General features: G+C 42.2%; 1 protein-coding gene across 1 annotated transcript in view; it reads left to right on the top strand.

The window, feature by feature from the left end:
• The first annotated feature begins 4,088 nt into the window (after positions 1-4,088).
• LOC118669936 (cytochrome P450 2C18-like) overlaps positions 4,089-17,908 on the top strand; it is a 42,566-nt gene continuing 28,746 nt past the window's right edge. Inside the window, exons 1-5 of the mRNA XM_036336543.1 lie at positions 4,089-4,407; positions 7,010-7,172; positions 7,326-7,475; positions 13,839-13,999; positions 15,208-15,384. Of these exons, the coding sequence (XP_036192436.1) occupies positions 4,240-4,407; positions 7,010-7,172; positions 7,326-7,475; positions 13,839-13,999; positions 15,208-15,384 (819 nt within the window). The 5' untranslated portion in view covers positions 4,089-4,239. The remainder of the gene's footprint in view (positions 4,408-7,009; positions 7,173-7,325; positions 7,476-13,838; positions 14,000-15,207; positions 15,385-17,908) is intronic.

Genomic DNA, 17,908 nt, shown 5'->3' with positions numbered 1-17,908 from the left:
ACGTGCAGCTTAAACCACAATTGAAAATCCACTCTCCTGGGAGGTTTTGAGGGTCATGCATGCCAAGCTCACAATCCAAGAAAGGGGACTCTGTCCTGGGAAGCTGGGAGCCTTGTGCACAAATGTGGAAACTGAAGCTCAGAGGGGGAACTGGTGTTGAACCCTAAGCCCCAGAACTTGCCCTCCTGGGTTGCCCAGGACGGTCAGGCCAGCTGGCCCCACTAGCCGAGGAGGCAGATGCTTCTGTTGTCTGTCTGCCACTTATCCCCCAAATGTCACAGAGATGTCAAGTTCACCCATCCTTTCCAAAGTGGGTGTCATTGTTTTTTACATTCTCCCCTGCAGACTATGGGAGCTATAGCTTCTTCATATCTTTGCCTATTCCTGTTGTTTTCAGTCTTTTAAAATGTAGTCTTTTTAATTGAAGGTCAGATAAAGAGCTTCACAGATAAGAAAAAGCTAAAGGAGTTCATCACCACCAAACCAGTATTATATGAAATGCTGAAAGGTATCCTTTAAGAAGAGGAAGAAGAAGAAAAAGATAAAGATACAAATTATGAACAACAAATACACATCTATCAACAAGTGAATCTGAAAATCAAGTGAATAATCTGATGAACAGAATGAACTGGTGATTATAATAGAATCAGGGGCATAGAAAGGGAGTGGACTGGCTATTCTTGTGGGGGAAAGTGGTGAGGGGGATGCGGGAAGAGACTGGACAAAAATCGTGCAACTATGGATGAGGACAGTGGGTGGGGAGTGATGGAGGAGGGTGGGGTGGGAACTGGGTGGAGGGGAGTTATGGGGGGAAAAAAGAGGAACAAATGTAATAATCTGAACAATAAAGATTAAAAAAGAAAAAAAAAGAAATATCTCTAAGAAGCAAGAACATTCAAAAAAAATTTAAAAAAATATAATGTAGTCTTTTTCACAAGTGCAAATGGTATCTCAGTCTTTTCATTAGTGTCCCTCTGGGGTAGTGCTGATCACTTCTGCATGTGCTCCTTGTGCTTTTATTTCTTTGTGAATTGTCCTTTCATGGCTTATGTCCATTTTACATACATTTGTATTGAATTTCTAGAGAGAGAGGATATGAGAGAGAGGGAGGGAGTGAGGAAGAGAGGGAGAGAAGGAGGAAGGAAGAGAGAGAAAAAGAGAGAGAGAGAGACATTGATCAGCTGCCTCCTGCACTCCCCTACTGAGAATCGAGCCCACAACCTGGGCATGTGCCCTGACCAGAATTTGAACCGGTGTTCTCAATGCTCAACCAACTGAGACACACTGGCCAGGGCAAATTTTTTTAAATCTATTTTTTATTGTTTTCTTAGAGACAGAGAGGAAGGGAGAGGGAGAGAGAGAAATATGAATGAGAGAGAAACGATTGTATATCCATTTTAAATTTCTTTGTTTTTATGGTTGAGATTTACTTATTTGTTATTTATTGGGGTGTCAGAGCTTGAGTGGGGAGAGGAGGGTATTGGTACAGAGGATGCGGCTGCCTTGCAATCGGACTTAGAGTCAAGGAGAGGGAAGAGGGCGCCCTCATGGACAGGCAGTCAGGCCTGGGATCACAATCCAGCAGAGGTGAGGCGGGCACCTACAAGAACAAGTGGGAGAACCTGTTCGGTTTGGGAAGATAAAGTCCACCCATGCTGACGAGAGTGGCCACATGAGGGTGGCACCTTGACCTGTGGAGCAGAGCCCGAGCAGGGTAAGATGGGTGCCCCAGGGTGGAGTATCAGAGGCAAAACGGTGTCCATACCCGGGGCAGTCTGGCAGGGAGTACCTGGGCCTCAGCAGGGTAAGGGGGGCATCCACAAGGAGGGGTGGCCTGGTGTGATTATTGTAGCCCAAGTAGTGTAAGGAGAATATCCTCACCCAGCAGAGGGTGTGGTAGCAGAATTAGGAGTTTGGTACCACAGGGGAATTGATCAAATAAGTAAATGCATACGTGCATTACACACATTATATCTCTGTTCCCTGAGAAGCCCGGTAGCTGTGACCCCCATAGCGGTGAGCACTTCTAGTGCACAGGTCTTCGCTTCTAAGCCACATTTCACACTAAGAACCAGGGTTCTCCGGAGAAATGGCCAATTAGAGAGCTGGGGCAGGAGTACAAGGCGATGGTTGTGTCAGAAAGTAAGGCATTTCTCAAAGACGGATGTGGTTGTGTGAAAATAGAGCCACTGAGTTCATTTCATCCAAGATTTGGTTGCAGGGTGCGTGTAAAGTCCAGAGCTGTGTGCGTCAGGAAGCAAACACTGGCTGCTCTTAGTCCCAGATAGAGGGTTTGCCAAGACCTGAACTCACTCAAGTTCAAAACTAAACTTTTCTGACCCTGCTCAGTCAGCCTGAGCTGCTGCAGTATTGACTCACTTTGTGTTTACTGATAGCCGCTGATTAAGGTAAGCCACGAATGCTGGAGCATACACAGCACACACTCAGCAAATGCTGGGGAACTTGCTTGACCGGAATGTTGACTGCTGAGCAAGAGTGCAGGACGTCATGTCCTTAGCCAAGGTGCTGAAATGTCGAGGCCTGCGCCTATTTATTCAAATTGGCATGACTTTCCCTTAAGCAATGGTAATTGAGTGTATCAAAAGAGATGCGATGGAAGTGAAAATTCTGTAAATTGTCAGTCTCCCTGTTAACACGAGGGATACAACATCGTGTAAATGGGGCCTTGACCGGTCTTAATTTTCCTTACTAAAAGAGCTTAGAAGTAGCTGCACTAATCAAGTTAGGGCAACTATGATGGTGTCTTTACGGGTTATGTCTTCGTACAGCAATACTGTTGGTGATCTGATAATGTAGGCCATTCCACTGACATCTGGCTTCTCATGATCACTAAGAGTTCCCCTTGACGAGGTCTGTACATTATGCTGGTTCGTGCTGTGAGTCTGTTCAAGGAATTCCCTGTCTTCTGTCTTCCAGAGTCCATGCCTGCGGTCCTAGCTAAAACCTCCCTACCTTGCTGTGCACACGTCATTCCATTATTTGCGACAATGACAGGCCAACAAAGTGACAGAAAACACTGTGTCTGGAGGTGGGTGGGAGGTGATGGGCTTTTGAAGCCTCCCCCTAAATTCTCTGACATGGGTTCTTCCCTGTTACCTGTGCATTTTCACCTCTGCAGTGATCTGCAGTGATGGAGAGACAGGGAGGGGAGAATCTCTGTCTTTCACTTCTTCTCTTGAGAGTCTAAGGCCCTTTAATGCTTGGAGTCAAATAAGGCCTTCTATTTAACATGAAGTCTTATTACTTTGTGACCAGTCAGTGGGGTACACACTCAGAGAAACTAATGTTCAGGGGGGAGTTGGTTTTATTTTCCTAAAATTGTTCTTGAGGCAGCCAAGGGCACCACAATGGGCATTAGAAAATGTAATTTCCAATCCCAGTTTTGTGACTTAGGAGTTGTGTGACACTAGATGGGTGTCCTGTTCTGAGTTTTCCTTTCTCCATTGGAAAAATAAAAATTAATAATGTCTCTTTTCAGTTTTTTTTTTTATTTTTGGTGGGGGCATAGTTTGATGTTAAAATGTGTATAAATTTACTTAACTAACTAGCAATGCAATTTGGGGATTCAAGATTAATGAGTTACGTTCCCTATGCTGTTAGTATGGGCCTTCAAAAGGCTTGTTTATATACAAGAATTGCCCCCTAAGGTAGGAATTCTCAACTGGTCAATAATCTGTGAATCCAGAATATTAAACATTTTTTTAAACAATCCTTATCTGAGGATATGTTTTTATTGATTTCACAGAGAGAGAGGGAGAAACATCGATATGCAAGAGAAATGTCGATCAGTTGCCTCCTCTATGGGCCCCAACTGGAATGGAAACCACAACCTTCCTAGTCATAGCGGGAATTGAACCCACTACCTTTTGGTGTACCAGACAACACTCCAAATCCACTTAGCCACGTGGGGGTGGGCAAGAATGTTGAGCAATTTTTTTTTAATCAAAACATTTACTTTCACTGTTTCTTAACCATGTGGATGTTTAAAAATAAATAACAGTAGCTTGGCTTTACCCCAAACTTATTAAACCAGAATCTCAGGGGTGGGGATTTGTAACTGAGCAACAGACCAAAGTCCCTTGGAGAAAGAAAGATTAAAGTAACTTCTAATCTAGCTGATTAGATCCCTCCCAAAGAGGCACATGCTGAGTAGCAGGGAGTGTTATGAGCATTTGGAGTTTAAGCTCCCAGTAGACTCAGTAGGAAGAGAGTGCTACGATGGGCCCGGTTGCGCTCCTGGTGCTCTGTCTCTCCTGTTTGCTTCTCCTGTCGCTATGGATACAGAGCTCTGGAAGAAGGAAACTTCCACCTGGCCCTACTCCTCTCCCAATTATTGGAAACTTACTCCAGCTAGATGTGAAGAACATCAGCAAGTCCTTAAGCAATGTAAGTATGTTTTGTGTTCTTCCAGCAGCTTGCCATGGGTAAGGAAATTAACATCTACTTCTAAATAATATAGAGTTATTAAAATATGTTTAAATAAAATCATTAAAGTACGTCATTGTAAAGCAAATACTCCCCGTAGAGTATTATTTTTGACTTTTCACCCACAAGAACAGTGAAATAAAATACTAATGCATTTTATGAGTGAGGTACTTTAGGTCTCTGTAGGCTACAATCAAAAAATAAAGTAGCAAAAGATGGGAAAGCTCCTGCCCTGTTTAGTTTCCCCATTATTTATGGCGATTTTTAGCTGAAGATAAATGGTAAGAGAGATGTTTTTGATTAGAAATTTCATTCAAGAAGTCACTAGAAGAAGATTTGACTTTGGGTGGTGGGCACACGATGCAATATTCAGATGACATATAGAATTGTACACCTGAAACCTATATAATTTTATTAACCAATGTCACCCAATAAATGTAATTTAAAAAGGAAGTCATCTATAATAATAAAAGCATAATATGCTAATTAGACTGGACAATTGAACGACCTTCTGGACGTCCTTCCGGACTACCTTTCGGATGAAGCCGGGGCTGCGAGGGCCAAGCCCCTTGCATGAATTTTGTGCATTGGGCCTCTAGTCTATTATATAAACACTGTGTTTTGTTCAGAATAGGTAGGAAAACTGTACTTCTCAAAGGAAGCAAATTATGCCTTATGTCAAGGAAAAAACTGGGATTAGGAATAGTGTGAGTGAAAGAGAGAAGTTATCAGGGCCAGCTTGCTGGTAACAGGATCCTTTGGGCACAGTCAGCAGCTCTGTGGCTGCCTGTGGCCCGGACTGCTGAAGGTGGAAGAAACTGCTTGTCCATAAGATGCCGCATGTCCTGGCACTGCCCCCGTGGTGCTCCCTCCTTCTGTGTTAGTAATACAGAGGATCATGAACTGGGCTGGGCATTAGGATCATCCAGGGTGAGTTTCTTTCTTTTTTTTTTTTTTAATATATTTTTATTGATTTTTTACAGAGAGGAAGGGAGAGGGATAGAGAGTTAGAAACATCGATGAGAGAGAAACATCGACCAGCCGCCTCCTGCACACCTCCCACTGGGGATGTGCCCGCAACCAAGGTACATGCCCTTGACCAGAATCGAACCTGGGACCCTTCAGTCCGCAGGCCGACGCTCTATCCACCGAGCTAAACCGGTTTTGGCAGGGTGAGTTTCTTTAAGTATAGGATTCCAGTACTCATCACAGGGCTACTGAATCAGAATTCTGATGGCAAGAGCTCCCCGGGTGATCCTGAAGGAGCAGGTGGGATCATTGGAGATTGACATATTGCTAAAGGATCTGAGGTTGCATAAACAGAGGCTCAAATTTCAATCTGTACATAGCAGTTAGGGGATGCAGAAAATGCACTGAAATTCTCTGACATCCATTTCCTTATTGGTAAGTGGGGCAAATGAACCGCTGATGCTGCTGCTTTGAAGATTAATTGCAATACATGTACAATTTACCCAGGCTGTTGCCGGCGCAGCTGTTAACAATCCCCTTCATATTTATGTATTAACTTGAGAAATATTATAGACCATGTCATAGAATCTACACTAATAAAAGACAAAGATGCTAACTGACCATACCTTCGCTATGCCCTAAGCCACGCCCACCAGCCAATCAGAGCAACTATATGCAAATTAACCAAACCAAGATGGCTGCTGGCAGCCATGGAGCTGGAGCAAGCAGGAGTCTTGGTTGCCCCAGTGATGGAGGAAGCCAAGCTTCCTGCCTGCCCTGAGCTGGCTGTGGCCTCCGCTCATGGCAACAAAGTTTCAATTATAGAAGACAAATAATCTCAGATGCCTGCTTCCAGCCAGCCTCCACTGGGAGCTTGGGTGGCTGGGGGCTGTGGCCAGCCTGCAAACAGCCATCAGCCCCTCACCCAGGCTGACCAGGCACCCCATGGGGGACCCCCACCCTGAAGGGGCTGTGGCCAGCCTGCAAATAGCCATCAGCCCCTCACCTAGGCTGGCCAGGCATTCCTATATAATAAAAGGGTAATATGCAAATTGACCCTACCAGCAGAAAGACTGGGAATGACTGGTCACTATGACACACACTGACCACCAGGGGGCAGATGCTCAATGCAGGAGCTATCCCCTGGTGGTCAGTGCGCTCCCACAGGGGGAGCTCTGCTCAGCCACAAGCCAGGCTGACGGCTGCCAGTACAGCGGTGGTGGTGGGAGCCTCTCCCGCCTCCTCAGCAGCACTAAGGATGTCCGACTGCAGCTTAGGCCTGCTCCCTGCTGGCAAGTGGACATCCCCCAAGGGCTCCCGGGCTGCCAGAGGGATGTCTGACTGCCAGCTTAGGCCCAATCCCCAGGGAGCGGGCCTAAGCCAGCAGGTGGTCATCCCCCGAGGGGTCCCAGACTGAGAGAGGGCACACCCCAGGCTGAGGCATCCCCCCCCCCCCCGAGTGCACAAATTTTTGTGCACCGGGCCTCTAGTAAAAACATAAGACAGGATGATAATATCATTCTGAATCAGGCACAGTATATTGTCAAATAGTGACTTCTTTGGCTAACATTTGAATCTCCTTTCCACTTGCCAGCTCTCAAAAGTCTACGGCCCGGTGTTCACTGTGTACTTTGGCATTAAACCCACAGTGGTGCTGCACGGGTACGAGGCCATCAAGGAAGCCCTGATCGACCGGGGCGAGGAGTTTGCTGGAAGAGGCAGTTTCCCAGTGGCTGAGAAAGTTAGCCAAGGGTTTGGTAGGTGTGCGTGTGGAATAGGGATGGGGAGGATGGAAAATAGGAATTTTAAGATCTCTTCAGAAAGCTTGGCCCCTTGGTGTGGACGCCAAGGGTCAGCTTCCTCATCCTTGTCTGGGACCTCTCTGCCAATTTCTGTTTCCCTCCTTGTAGGAATCCTTTTCAGCAGTGGAAAGAGATGGAAGGAGATCCGGCGCTTCTCCCTCATGACCCTGCGGAATCTGGGCGTGGGGAAGAGGAACATTGAGGACCGTGTTCAAGAGGAAGCCCGCTACCTGGTGGAGGAGTTGAGGAAAACCAATGGTGGGTGATTCTATGCACTGTAACTCTGACCTTAACATTTCAGGGCGGTCAACTCCTTCATATGTGGTGTCAGCCTCCCGTGGAGGAGTTAGGGTCTGAAGCAGAGCGCCGGGGAGGTTTTGTGTGTCCGTGCTCCTTGTGTGTGCACACCCTTGATTGTGCATAGTGTGGATACAAAGGGTCATTCGTTCCTATTTTCTCTAAACTTTAACTATTTTCACATCCGAAATCACAAAGAATAGTTTTTTTAAAGAATTTGTTTTATTGCTTAAAGTATTACAAAGAGTATTACATATGTCTCCTCCCCCCACCCCCTTGACATTCCCCAGCCTCCCCTACCCCCCAGTATCTTATGTCCATTGGTTATGCTTATATGCATGCATACAAGTCCTTCGTTTGATCTCTTATCCCCCCGCTCGCCCCCCAACCTTCCCCGGCCTTCCCGCTGTAGTTTGACAGTCTGTTCGAGGCTGCTCGGCCTCTGTATCTATTTTTGTTCATAAGTTTATAATGGTCTTTATTATCCATAAATGAGTGAGATCATGTGGTATTCTTCCTTCATTGACTGGCTTATTTCACTTAAGCATAATGCTCTCCAGTTCCATCCATGCTGTTGCAAATGGTAAGGCTTCCTTCTTTTTTACAGCAGCATAGTATTCCATTGTGTAGATGTACCACAGTTTTCTAATCCATTCATCTACTGATGGGCACTTAGGCAGTTTCCAGATCTTAGCTATGGTGAATTGTGCTGCTATGAACATAGGGGTGCATATATCCTTTCTGATTGGTGTTTCTAGTTTCTTGGGATATATTCCTAGAAGTGGGATCACTGGGTCAAATGGGAGTTCCATTTTTAACTTTTTGAGGAAACTCCATACTGTCTTCCATAGTGGCTGCACCAGTCTGCATTCCCATCAGCAGTGCACGAGTGTTCCTTTTTCTCCACATCCTCTCCAGCACTTGTCGTGTGTTGATTTGTTGATAATAGCCATTCTGACAGGTGTGAGATGGTACCTCATTGTTGTTTTGATTTGCATTTCTCAGTTGATTAGTGTCTTTGAGCATGTTTTCATATGTCTCTTGGCTTTCTGAATGTCCTCTTTTGAAAAGTGTCTATTTAGGTCCTTTGCCCAGTTTTTGATTGGATTGTTTATCTTCCTTTTGTTAAGTTGTATGAGTTCCCTATAAATGTTGGAGATTAAACCCTTATCGGTGATAACATTGGCAAATATGTTCTCTCATGCAGTGGGCTTTCTTGTCGTTTTGTTGATGGTTTCTTTTGCTGTGTAGAAGCTTTTTATTTGATGTAGTCCCATTTGTTTATTTTCTCTTTAGTTTCCAATGCCCTAGGAGCTGTATCAGTGAAGAAATTGCTTCGGCATATGACTGAGATTTTGTTGCCTTTGGATTCCTCTAGTATTTTTATGGTTTCCCATTGTACATTTAAGTCCTTTATCCATTTTGAGTTTATTTTTGTGTATGGTGTAAGTTGGTGGTCTAGTTTCATTTTTTTGCATGTACCTGTCCAATTTTCCCAACACCATTTATTGAAGAGACTGTCTTGATTCCATTGTATGTTCTTGCCTCCTTTGTCAAATATTAATTGAGCATATTGGTTCGGATCGATTTCTGGGCTCTCTATTCTATTCCATTGATCTATATGTCTGTTCTTGTGCCAGTACCAGCAGTTTTGAGAACAATGGCTTTGTAATACAGCTTGATATCTGATATTGAGATCCCACCTACTTTTTCCTTCTTTCTCAGGATCGCTGCAGCTATTGGGGGTCTTTTTTTATTCCAGATGAATTTTTGGAGAGTTCGTTCTAGGTCTGTGAAATATGCCGTTGGTATTTTAATGGGAAGTGCATTGAATTTACAGATTGCTTTGGGTAGTATGGACATTTTAATGATGTTGATTCTACCAATCCATGAACATGGTACAAAGAATAGTTTTGAGTCATGTTTTGACAAAGTCAGGGAACAATGTTTTTGCTATAGCATAAATGTGGGTTATTTATTCCAGAGCACTTCACCAGGTGATGCTTCTCAGGTGGACATGGTGGGAATGACCTCATCACACTCTTATGGAGCATGTAACAAGTAGCATGTGCTTGCATTTCATTGGCCTAGATTTGCATGGTCAGCCTCACAGACATCTCTAAGAGTGCCTTTCAGGGCCCAGTCCCATAGTTCGAGCCAATAATGATGCCATCTATGGTATTAATCGCTGAGGCATGTCTTTGTACAATTCCCATCACTTATGATTTCTCTGTAGAGACAGCACTATTTTAAACAAATTGGCATTAATTACTTTTTGTTACTCACTGTATTAATTTATGTATTTTGAATACATGCTACATTAAAATTCTTCAAAATACAAAAAATGCTAAGTTATCAAATGTTTTATTTAACTAGATTTAAACCATTATCAAGTACAACTTATCCTGTCTTCTCTAAGTAGAATTTGGCTCTGTTTTCAGTTTGCTAAACTTGCCCCAACTTTGTTGGACTTTGGGGACAAGTATGTAGCAATTATCTGCCTTCCACAGCTGGTGTAATGGTCTGAAAAGTGCTTTGTCAAAATGACACTGATTTTTGGCTTGGTTTACAAATTACCCTGTTTTATTTATTTTTTTAAATATATTTTTTATTGATTTTAGAGAGGAAGGGAAAGAGAGAGAGAGAGAGAAGCATCCTATATAATAAAAACCTAATATGCTATGTGTCTAGTCAGCTGTTCAACCAATTAAAGCATAATATACGAATGATATGCTAAGGCTGCTCAACCACTCACTATGACGTGCACTGACCACCAGGTGCCAACACTCCAACCTGTAGGTTAACATGCTGCTGGGGTCCTGCCGATCTGGACTGAGCTAGACGGGCCGGACATGCCCTAGAGCACTCCCATGGTTCCTCTCTGGCTGGCCAACCTCCCGCATCTCTCCCTGGTCCTGATTGTGCACCAGTGGAGTTCCTTGGCCTGGCCTGTGCCCTCTAGAAATCTGGGACCCCTCGTGTGATGTTGGAGAGCCTGTTTCGGCCCGATCCCGCAGGTCAGACTGAGGGACCCCACTGGTGCACAAATTTGTGCACCAGGATTTTGGTCAAGATAAGAGAGAATCACTGATTGGTTGCCTCCTGCACACCCCCTCCAGGGGATCGAACTTGCAACACAGGCATGTGCCCTGATCGGGAATCAAACCATGACCTCCTGTTACATAGGTCAATGCTAAACCACTGAGCCACGCCAGCAGAGCTACCTATTTTAAATTCTTTCTTTCATATTATGTGAAAGGAAACACCAAAAATCATATTTCACCTGTGAATCACAGACAGACAAAGAAATCCCCAAGACTTTTCAAATTATCCTTTACCTATCAGGTTAAAATAAAAGTTGTTTTAGCCCTGGCCGGGTGGCTCAGTTAATTAGAATTTAGTATACACCAAAAGGTTGCAGGTTTGGTTCCCAGTTGGGGGCACCTACAGGCGGCAACAGATCAATGTTTCTCTCTCACATCAATGTTTTTCTCTCCCTCTATCTTCTTTCCTCTCTCTTTAAAATTCAGTAAAAGCATATCCTCACATGAGAATTAAAAAGAAAAAAAAGTTTTTTTAAAGCTTAGAGCCCTGGAACATATTTTTTAAATCCTCACCTGAGGATATTTTTTGAATTGATTTTTTTCTTATTTTGAGACAGAGGAAAGGAGTGGGAGAAAAAAACATTGTTGACTTGTTGTCTTACACGGGGTTCCTGAACTGGGCAGCCTGCAACCGAGGTACCTGCCCTTGACTGGAATTGAACCCAGGACCCTTCAGTCTGTGGGTCTACTCTCTATCCACTGAGTCAAATCAGCTAGGGCCTTGGAACATTTAACAGAGCCTGGCCTAGAAGCTACTAACTAGATATTTCCTTTTATTCTATGTCTTACTATTTCCTCCCCACATTAAACAAAAATTTATAGTATAAAGCAACGGTCGCCAACCTTTCAGACCTCACAAACCATCAGTGGTCCATGGACCACCAGTTGGCGACCGCTGGTATAAAGCACATAACATGAGATCTACCCTCTTAGCAATTAAGCATACATTACAGTGTCAGGCAGCTAACTCCTCAGTAGGGCTCAAGATCCACAGGGTGGGGTGACAGGTAATCCAGGGGGTGGGGCTATTACTTTCCCCCAGGGGAATGTGCCACCCAAGAAAGATGGCATCTGTGTTATTAGAGAATGACTGAGCACAGGGTTCCTGGTGGATCTCTCCCCAGAGCCACAAACCCAGGCTCTCCGATAGAACTATAGTCCATGCCACCCTCCCTTCCTCTGCCAGAGCCCAGGTTAGCGGTTATGAATGAGACTTTGGGTATTGGCTCTTTAAGAGGGCACCTCTGACTCTAGCAGACTTCCATCTCCCCCTGGTGGACAGAATTCCTGCTAATTTTCACAGCCAGACATTACATGGGAGCCTCTTCCAGGCTCTTGTGCTCTGGGCTGGGCAGCCTGGCTTGCAGTTGACACCCCACCCTTCTCAGGGGGAACCTTTGCAGCTGAGATCTCTCTCCAGAATCTCAGCTACCAGCCCTTTTCATGTCTCCACTCTCAGTGTCAATGTGGCTTCTTCTGTAAATCCTTGGTTATAAGACTTCTCTTCAGCTAGTCTTCAGTTGGTTATTCAGATAGATTGCTCTATATTTTAGTTGTAATTCCAGTTTGGTCCCGGGAGGAAGTGAGTGTACCATCTACCTATTCTGCCACCATCTTGGATCCTCCAGGAGGGAAAAATTTTTTAAAATAAGTTTTTATTGATTTTAGAGAGAGAGGAAGACAGGGGGAGAAAGAGATAGAAACATTGATGAGAGGGAATCATTGAATAGCTGCCTCCTGCACACCCACTACTGGGGATTGAGCCCAAAACCCCGGCACGTGCCCTGACTGGGAATCAAACCAGTGACTTTTTTTTTTTTAAATATATTTTATTGATTTTTTTACAGAGAGGAAGGGAGAGGGATAGAGAGTTAGAAACATCGATGAGAGAGAAACATCGACCAGCTGCCTCCTGCACACCCCCCACTGGGGATGTGCCGGCAGCCAAGGCACATGCCCTTGACCGGAACCGAACCCGGGACCCTTCAGTCCGCAGGCCGACGCTCTATCCACTGAGCCAAACCGGTTATGGCAAACCAGTGACTTCTTGATGCATGGGACAATGCTCAATCCACTGGGCAACATTGGCCTGGTGGGAGGGAAATTTTTTTAAATATTGAAATAAAGATTTAAAAGAACTCCATTTTTGTTTTGCTTATGTGGGATTTATGTTTGAAATAAAAAATTCTCGTTTCATTTTTATTTTAGGCAAAAAAATCCATTTTATAATAATTGTTCACTTGTATTAGCTTTTCTTTTTTTAAAAAAATATATTGGTTTCTTACAGAGAGGAAGGGAGAGAGATAGTTAGAAACATCAATGAGAGAGAAACATTGATCAGCTGCCTCCTGCACACCCCCTACTGGGGATGTGCCCGCAACCAAGGCACATGCCCTTGACTGGAATAGAACCTGGGACCTTTCAGTCCGCAGGCAGACACTCTATCCACTGAGCCAAACCAGTCAGGGCTGTATATTAGCTTTTCTTGTCATACAACAAGGATGCTTGCTGCTTCTTTACACTTATTCTTTCAAATATATGAATTCACCCACAATCTTCCTCGCTATAGATCCCCCTCTGTTGCTTCTACACATGATTCTTTCAATTTTTCATCATACATAAAACATCGTGAGGTCCCTATTCTTTCTCTATACCAGCACTTAATTTTCTACAGGCTTTGCAGACAAATTATATTCAGCACTAACTTTAATTATGACATATATAAAAATGGCCTCTTTAAATGTTTTTTTTTCCCTTTATTTTTTTCTTCCAAATTATCAGGCACTTGGGTGAAAAGTAAAGACAATTTGTACTTGAATACAAATAAAGACAATGGGTATAAATTGAGTATTTTTTTCAGAAAGCTGTTATTTAATTAGCTAGGGTGAAATAATATACTCAGGTTAAGGTAAAAGTAATGCATTGATTTTATGCATGTTGAATATTTTTTTAAATATATTTTATTGATTTTTTTACAGGAAGGAAGGGAGAGGGATAGAAAGTTAGAAACATCAATGAGAGAGAAACATTGATTAGCTGCCTCCTGCACACCCCCTACTGGGGATGTGCCCACATGCATGTTGAATATTTTGCTGTTAGGAAATTTATAGGCAAGATATTGCTTTAAAGTTTCTAAAATTACCTTTACCTGTTATTTCATAATCAAAGTGTTTCATATGTATATTCTAATGGTGTTTTAAAATTGTTTCTGATTCTTTAGCATCACCCTGTGATCCCACTTTTATCCTGGGCTGTGCTCCCTGCAATGTGATCTGCTCCATTATCTTCCAGAAGCGTTTTGATTATAAAGATAAAGTTTTTCTAAACATAATGGAAAGGTTTAATGAAAATGTCAAGATTCTGAGCTCTCCATGGATTCAGGTGAGGCCAAGATTGTTTCTTCACATCTTTATGGAATCCTTTATGCTCTTTTCTCCAAGAAGTCCACATCTGTGTGTGTACCAAGCCGTGAAGTGAATGAGTGAATGCCATAGTCCTTCCCAGAGCTTAGCATCATGAAGTGCTCATCTGGGAAATTGGGCTGAGCCCTTTAATGATAGACTAGAAAAGAAATGCCCAGAATACAGATCTGGAATTCAACCCCATTGACCCTGTCTAGGATATTCCTGCTAAATTCCAAAGCCCAATTTCCCATAAAGTACTTTGATAACTTCCAGAAACATGCCTATAGTACTAAATGGACTTATGGGTTCCTCTTGAAAGGATTCCATTACCCACAGGTCTTGTCATTAGTCAACACTTGGCGACTTCTTCAGTACATTAGCTGACAGAAATATATGCATTTAGGGAGGAAGAGAATATCTCCTTCAAGAAGGGAGAATATTTGGGACCACAGATGCTTCTAGGGAACACTAACTGGGGTAAGAGTATTTGATGGTTTAGTTGGCATCCTAACTGACAAGGTAATTGTTTGGGGGATGACAAAATGATTGGGTACATGGTGTACGAACCAAACACAAACATCACAAGTTTACCCTGTGCGAGTTGACATGTTCTGTACTCAGCCTAAAAGATAGTGATGTGGTCTAAAAGAAGTCACTTAACTGCCCTGTGCACAGTTACTTCATATATAAAATGCTGAGTTGTGTTTCATGGTTATCACCAGGACCCTCCCAGTTCTAAGATACTGATTCGTCTGAGGCTACTAGACAGAACTAGAAACAGCAAGGTTACGTTTTGTGCGCTGTATCAGAGTGCCTAAACTCCCTCCCCCTCTGTTGTCATCTACAAAATGTGAATCATAGTATTTCATGCCATCCCATATTTCAAGATTTCAGGGAAGAATTGATGTAAAAAATGAGAGAACTGATACGCACCTGTTTTTATACTATAAGCATGATGAATGTGTATAGAAGTGATTACCATCTTTGCTCCTCTGGTCAGAACTTTCTCCCTCAAATACACCTGTCAGTGTAGAAAGTTACATATTTGTAAAATAGAAACCCCCCTCAAAACAAAGACCATATTTCATTAATATTTACAGTACAGTTTCTGACTAGGGCTCAGTATATGGTATATATCTTCATTAAGTGTTTTTTTATCAGATAAACTATCCTTTTCTCTTCTAGATCTACAACAATTGCCCTGCTCTCCTGGACTATTTCCCAGGGAGTCAAAACAAAATATTTAAAAATATTGCTTTTATAAGAAGTTATGTTACAGAGAAAACAAAGGAACATCAAGCATCTCTGGACATTCACAATCCTCGGGACTTTATTGATTATTTCCTGATCAAAATGGAGCAGGTAAAGTGTTAACAAGCACTCAGTTATTTGACTGCTTGTGCATCTTGTGGTTCACTGAATACTTTTTGTATTTACCAGAGATGTTTCAATGGTGAGGCAAGTAATTCTGACAAGCATCTTAAGGAAATATAGTGTGCATGACTCTACACCAAGCAATATGGAAGATATTCTATAGGTTGTTAAATGAACAGTGAATTGTTAAATAAGTGGACTACATTAATCCTGCTTTTTAGGTACTAATAATTTACCTGAGGAGAGACAGAATGATGCCTGAGGTGAGAACAGAAACATTACAAACAAATTAGAAAATACAGAATAGCATGCCATGATGTGAACATGGACATGACCTTGCCCACAGTTTATAAGAGAATGGAAAAGCATGGCTTTACCTTGCTGGGCTTCCTGCACATCCAGTGGTTGGAAATAACTCTTAATATATTTATAGTGAAGTACAGGGGAGAGGATTTCAGAAGGGTGAGTGGTGTATATAGAGGTGTAGAGGTTGTGGTGAGAAATAGGTGGATGGAAGAGACAAGCCTTAACTGAATGTAAAATAAATGAATTGGCATAGGAATCGAGTTGGAAGTTGGTGCCGGTAGGCATGAATCCTGCACCATTTGTTGAAAAGACTATTTTTCAGCACATGAATTGCCTTGGCACCCTCATCCAAAATCAATTGACTGGATTAAAAATGGCAGTGGAGTAAGTGGATGCTACACAGACACGCTCCCAGGACCAAACTGGAATTGCAACTAAAATACAAAAAAATAAAAATAAAAATCCTGAATAATCAATGGGAGACTAGCTGGAGAGAACTCTGATAACCAAGGACATATAGTGGAGACCGCCTAGAAACTGGTAGGAAGGATCTGAAACCAAGATTACTATGTCCAGCAAGGCTATCATTCAAAATAGATGGTCAAATAAAGAGCTTCCCGCACCAAAAAAAAGGCTAAAGAAATACAGAAATATAATGGCAATAAATAATAACCCTAAATGTAAATAGATTAAATACTCCAATCAAAAGGCATAGGGTAGCTGAATGGATACAAAAACATGACCCAACTATATGTTATCTACAAGAGACCCACCTCAGAACAAAAGCCACACAGAGAATGAGAATGAAGGGATGGGAAAAAATTTTCCATGCAAACGGAAAAGAAAAAATGCTGGAGTAGCAATACTCATATCCAACAAAATAGACTTTAAAATGAAGGCCATCACAAGAGACAACAAAGGTCACTACATAATACTAAAGGGATTGACCCAACAATAGGCTATAACCCTGGTAAACATATATGCACCCAATATATTTAAAAAAAAACTTCTAGAGGGTTTTAACGGAGAGATTGGCAACAATACAGTCACAGTAGGGGACTTTAACACCCCACTGACTTCACTGGATAGATCTTCCAGACAAAAACTTAACAAGGAAACAGTGACTACAAAGGACACACTGGATCAGATGGATTTAATTGACATTTATAGAACATTTCACCCTAAAGCTGCAGAATATACATTCTTCTTAAGTGCACATGGATTATTTACAAAGATAGACCACCTGTTAGGACACAGAACAAGTCTTTACAAATTCAAGACTGAAATCATATCAAGGATCTTCTCAGATCACAGTGGAATGAAATTAGAAATCAACTAATGTAAAAACACCCCAAAACATTAAAAAACATGAAGGCTAATGAGCATGTTACTAAATAATGAATGGGTTACCAACGAGATCAAAAAAGAAATAAAAAAAAAAAACTTACTGGAAAGGAATGAAAATGAACACACAATAACCCCACATTTTGGGGACACAGCAAAAGCAGTCCTGAGAGGGAAGGTCATACCATTATAGCCCTACCTCAAAAGACAAGAAAAATTAACAATAAAATATTTAACCTTACAACTTAACTAGAAAGAGAAAAACAAGAAAAGCCCAGAGTAAGTAGAAGGAAGGAAATAATAAAGTTTAGAGCAGAAATAAATGACATAGAGACTAAAAAACAATACAAAAAAATCAATGAAACCAAGAGCTGGTTCTTTGAAAGGATATACAAGATTGATGAACCATTAGCCAGACTCATCAAGAAATAAGGAGGACCCAAATAAATACAATCAGAAACGAAAGCAGAGAAATAACCACTGACACCACAGACATACAAAGAATTGTAGGAAAATACATATGAACAACTATATGCCAACAAGCTAGACAATGTGGATGAAATGGACAAATTCCTAGAAAAATATAATCTCCCAAAATTGAATCAGGAAGAATCAAAAAACCTGAATAGGCCAATAACAACTGATGAAATAGAAGCAGTAATCAAAAAACCCCCACCAAACAAAAGGCCATGTTTAGACGGCTTCACAGGGGCATTTTACCAAACATTCAAAAAAAACTATCACCTATACTTCTCAAACTATTCCAAAAAATCTAAGAGGAAGGAATACTTCCAAGCTTTGTTTATGAGGCCAGCATTACCCTAATTCCAAAACCAGGTAAAGACATTACAAAGAAGGAGAA

The sequence above is a fragment of the Myotis myotis genome, unplaced genomic scaffold (assembly GCF_014108235.1).
Source record: "Myotis myotis isolate mMyoMyo1 unplaced genomic scaffold, mMyoMyo1.p scaffold_m19_p_15, whole genome shotgun sequence".
NCBI lineage: Eukaryota > Metazoa > Chordata > Mammalia > Chiroptera > Vespertilionidae > Myotis > Myotis myotis.
The sequence above is the reverse complement of the archived record's forward strand: the minus strand, read 5'-3'. Positions and strand labels throughout refer to the sequence as shown.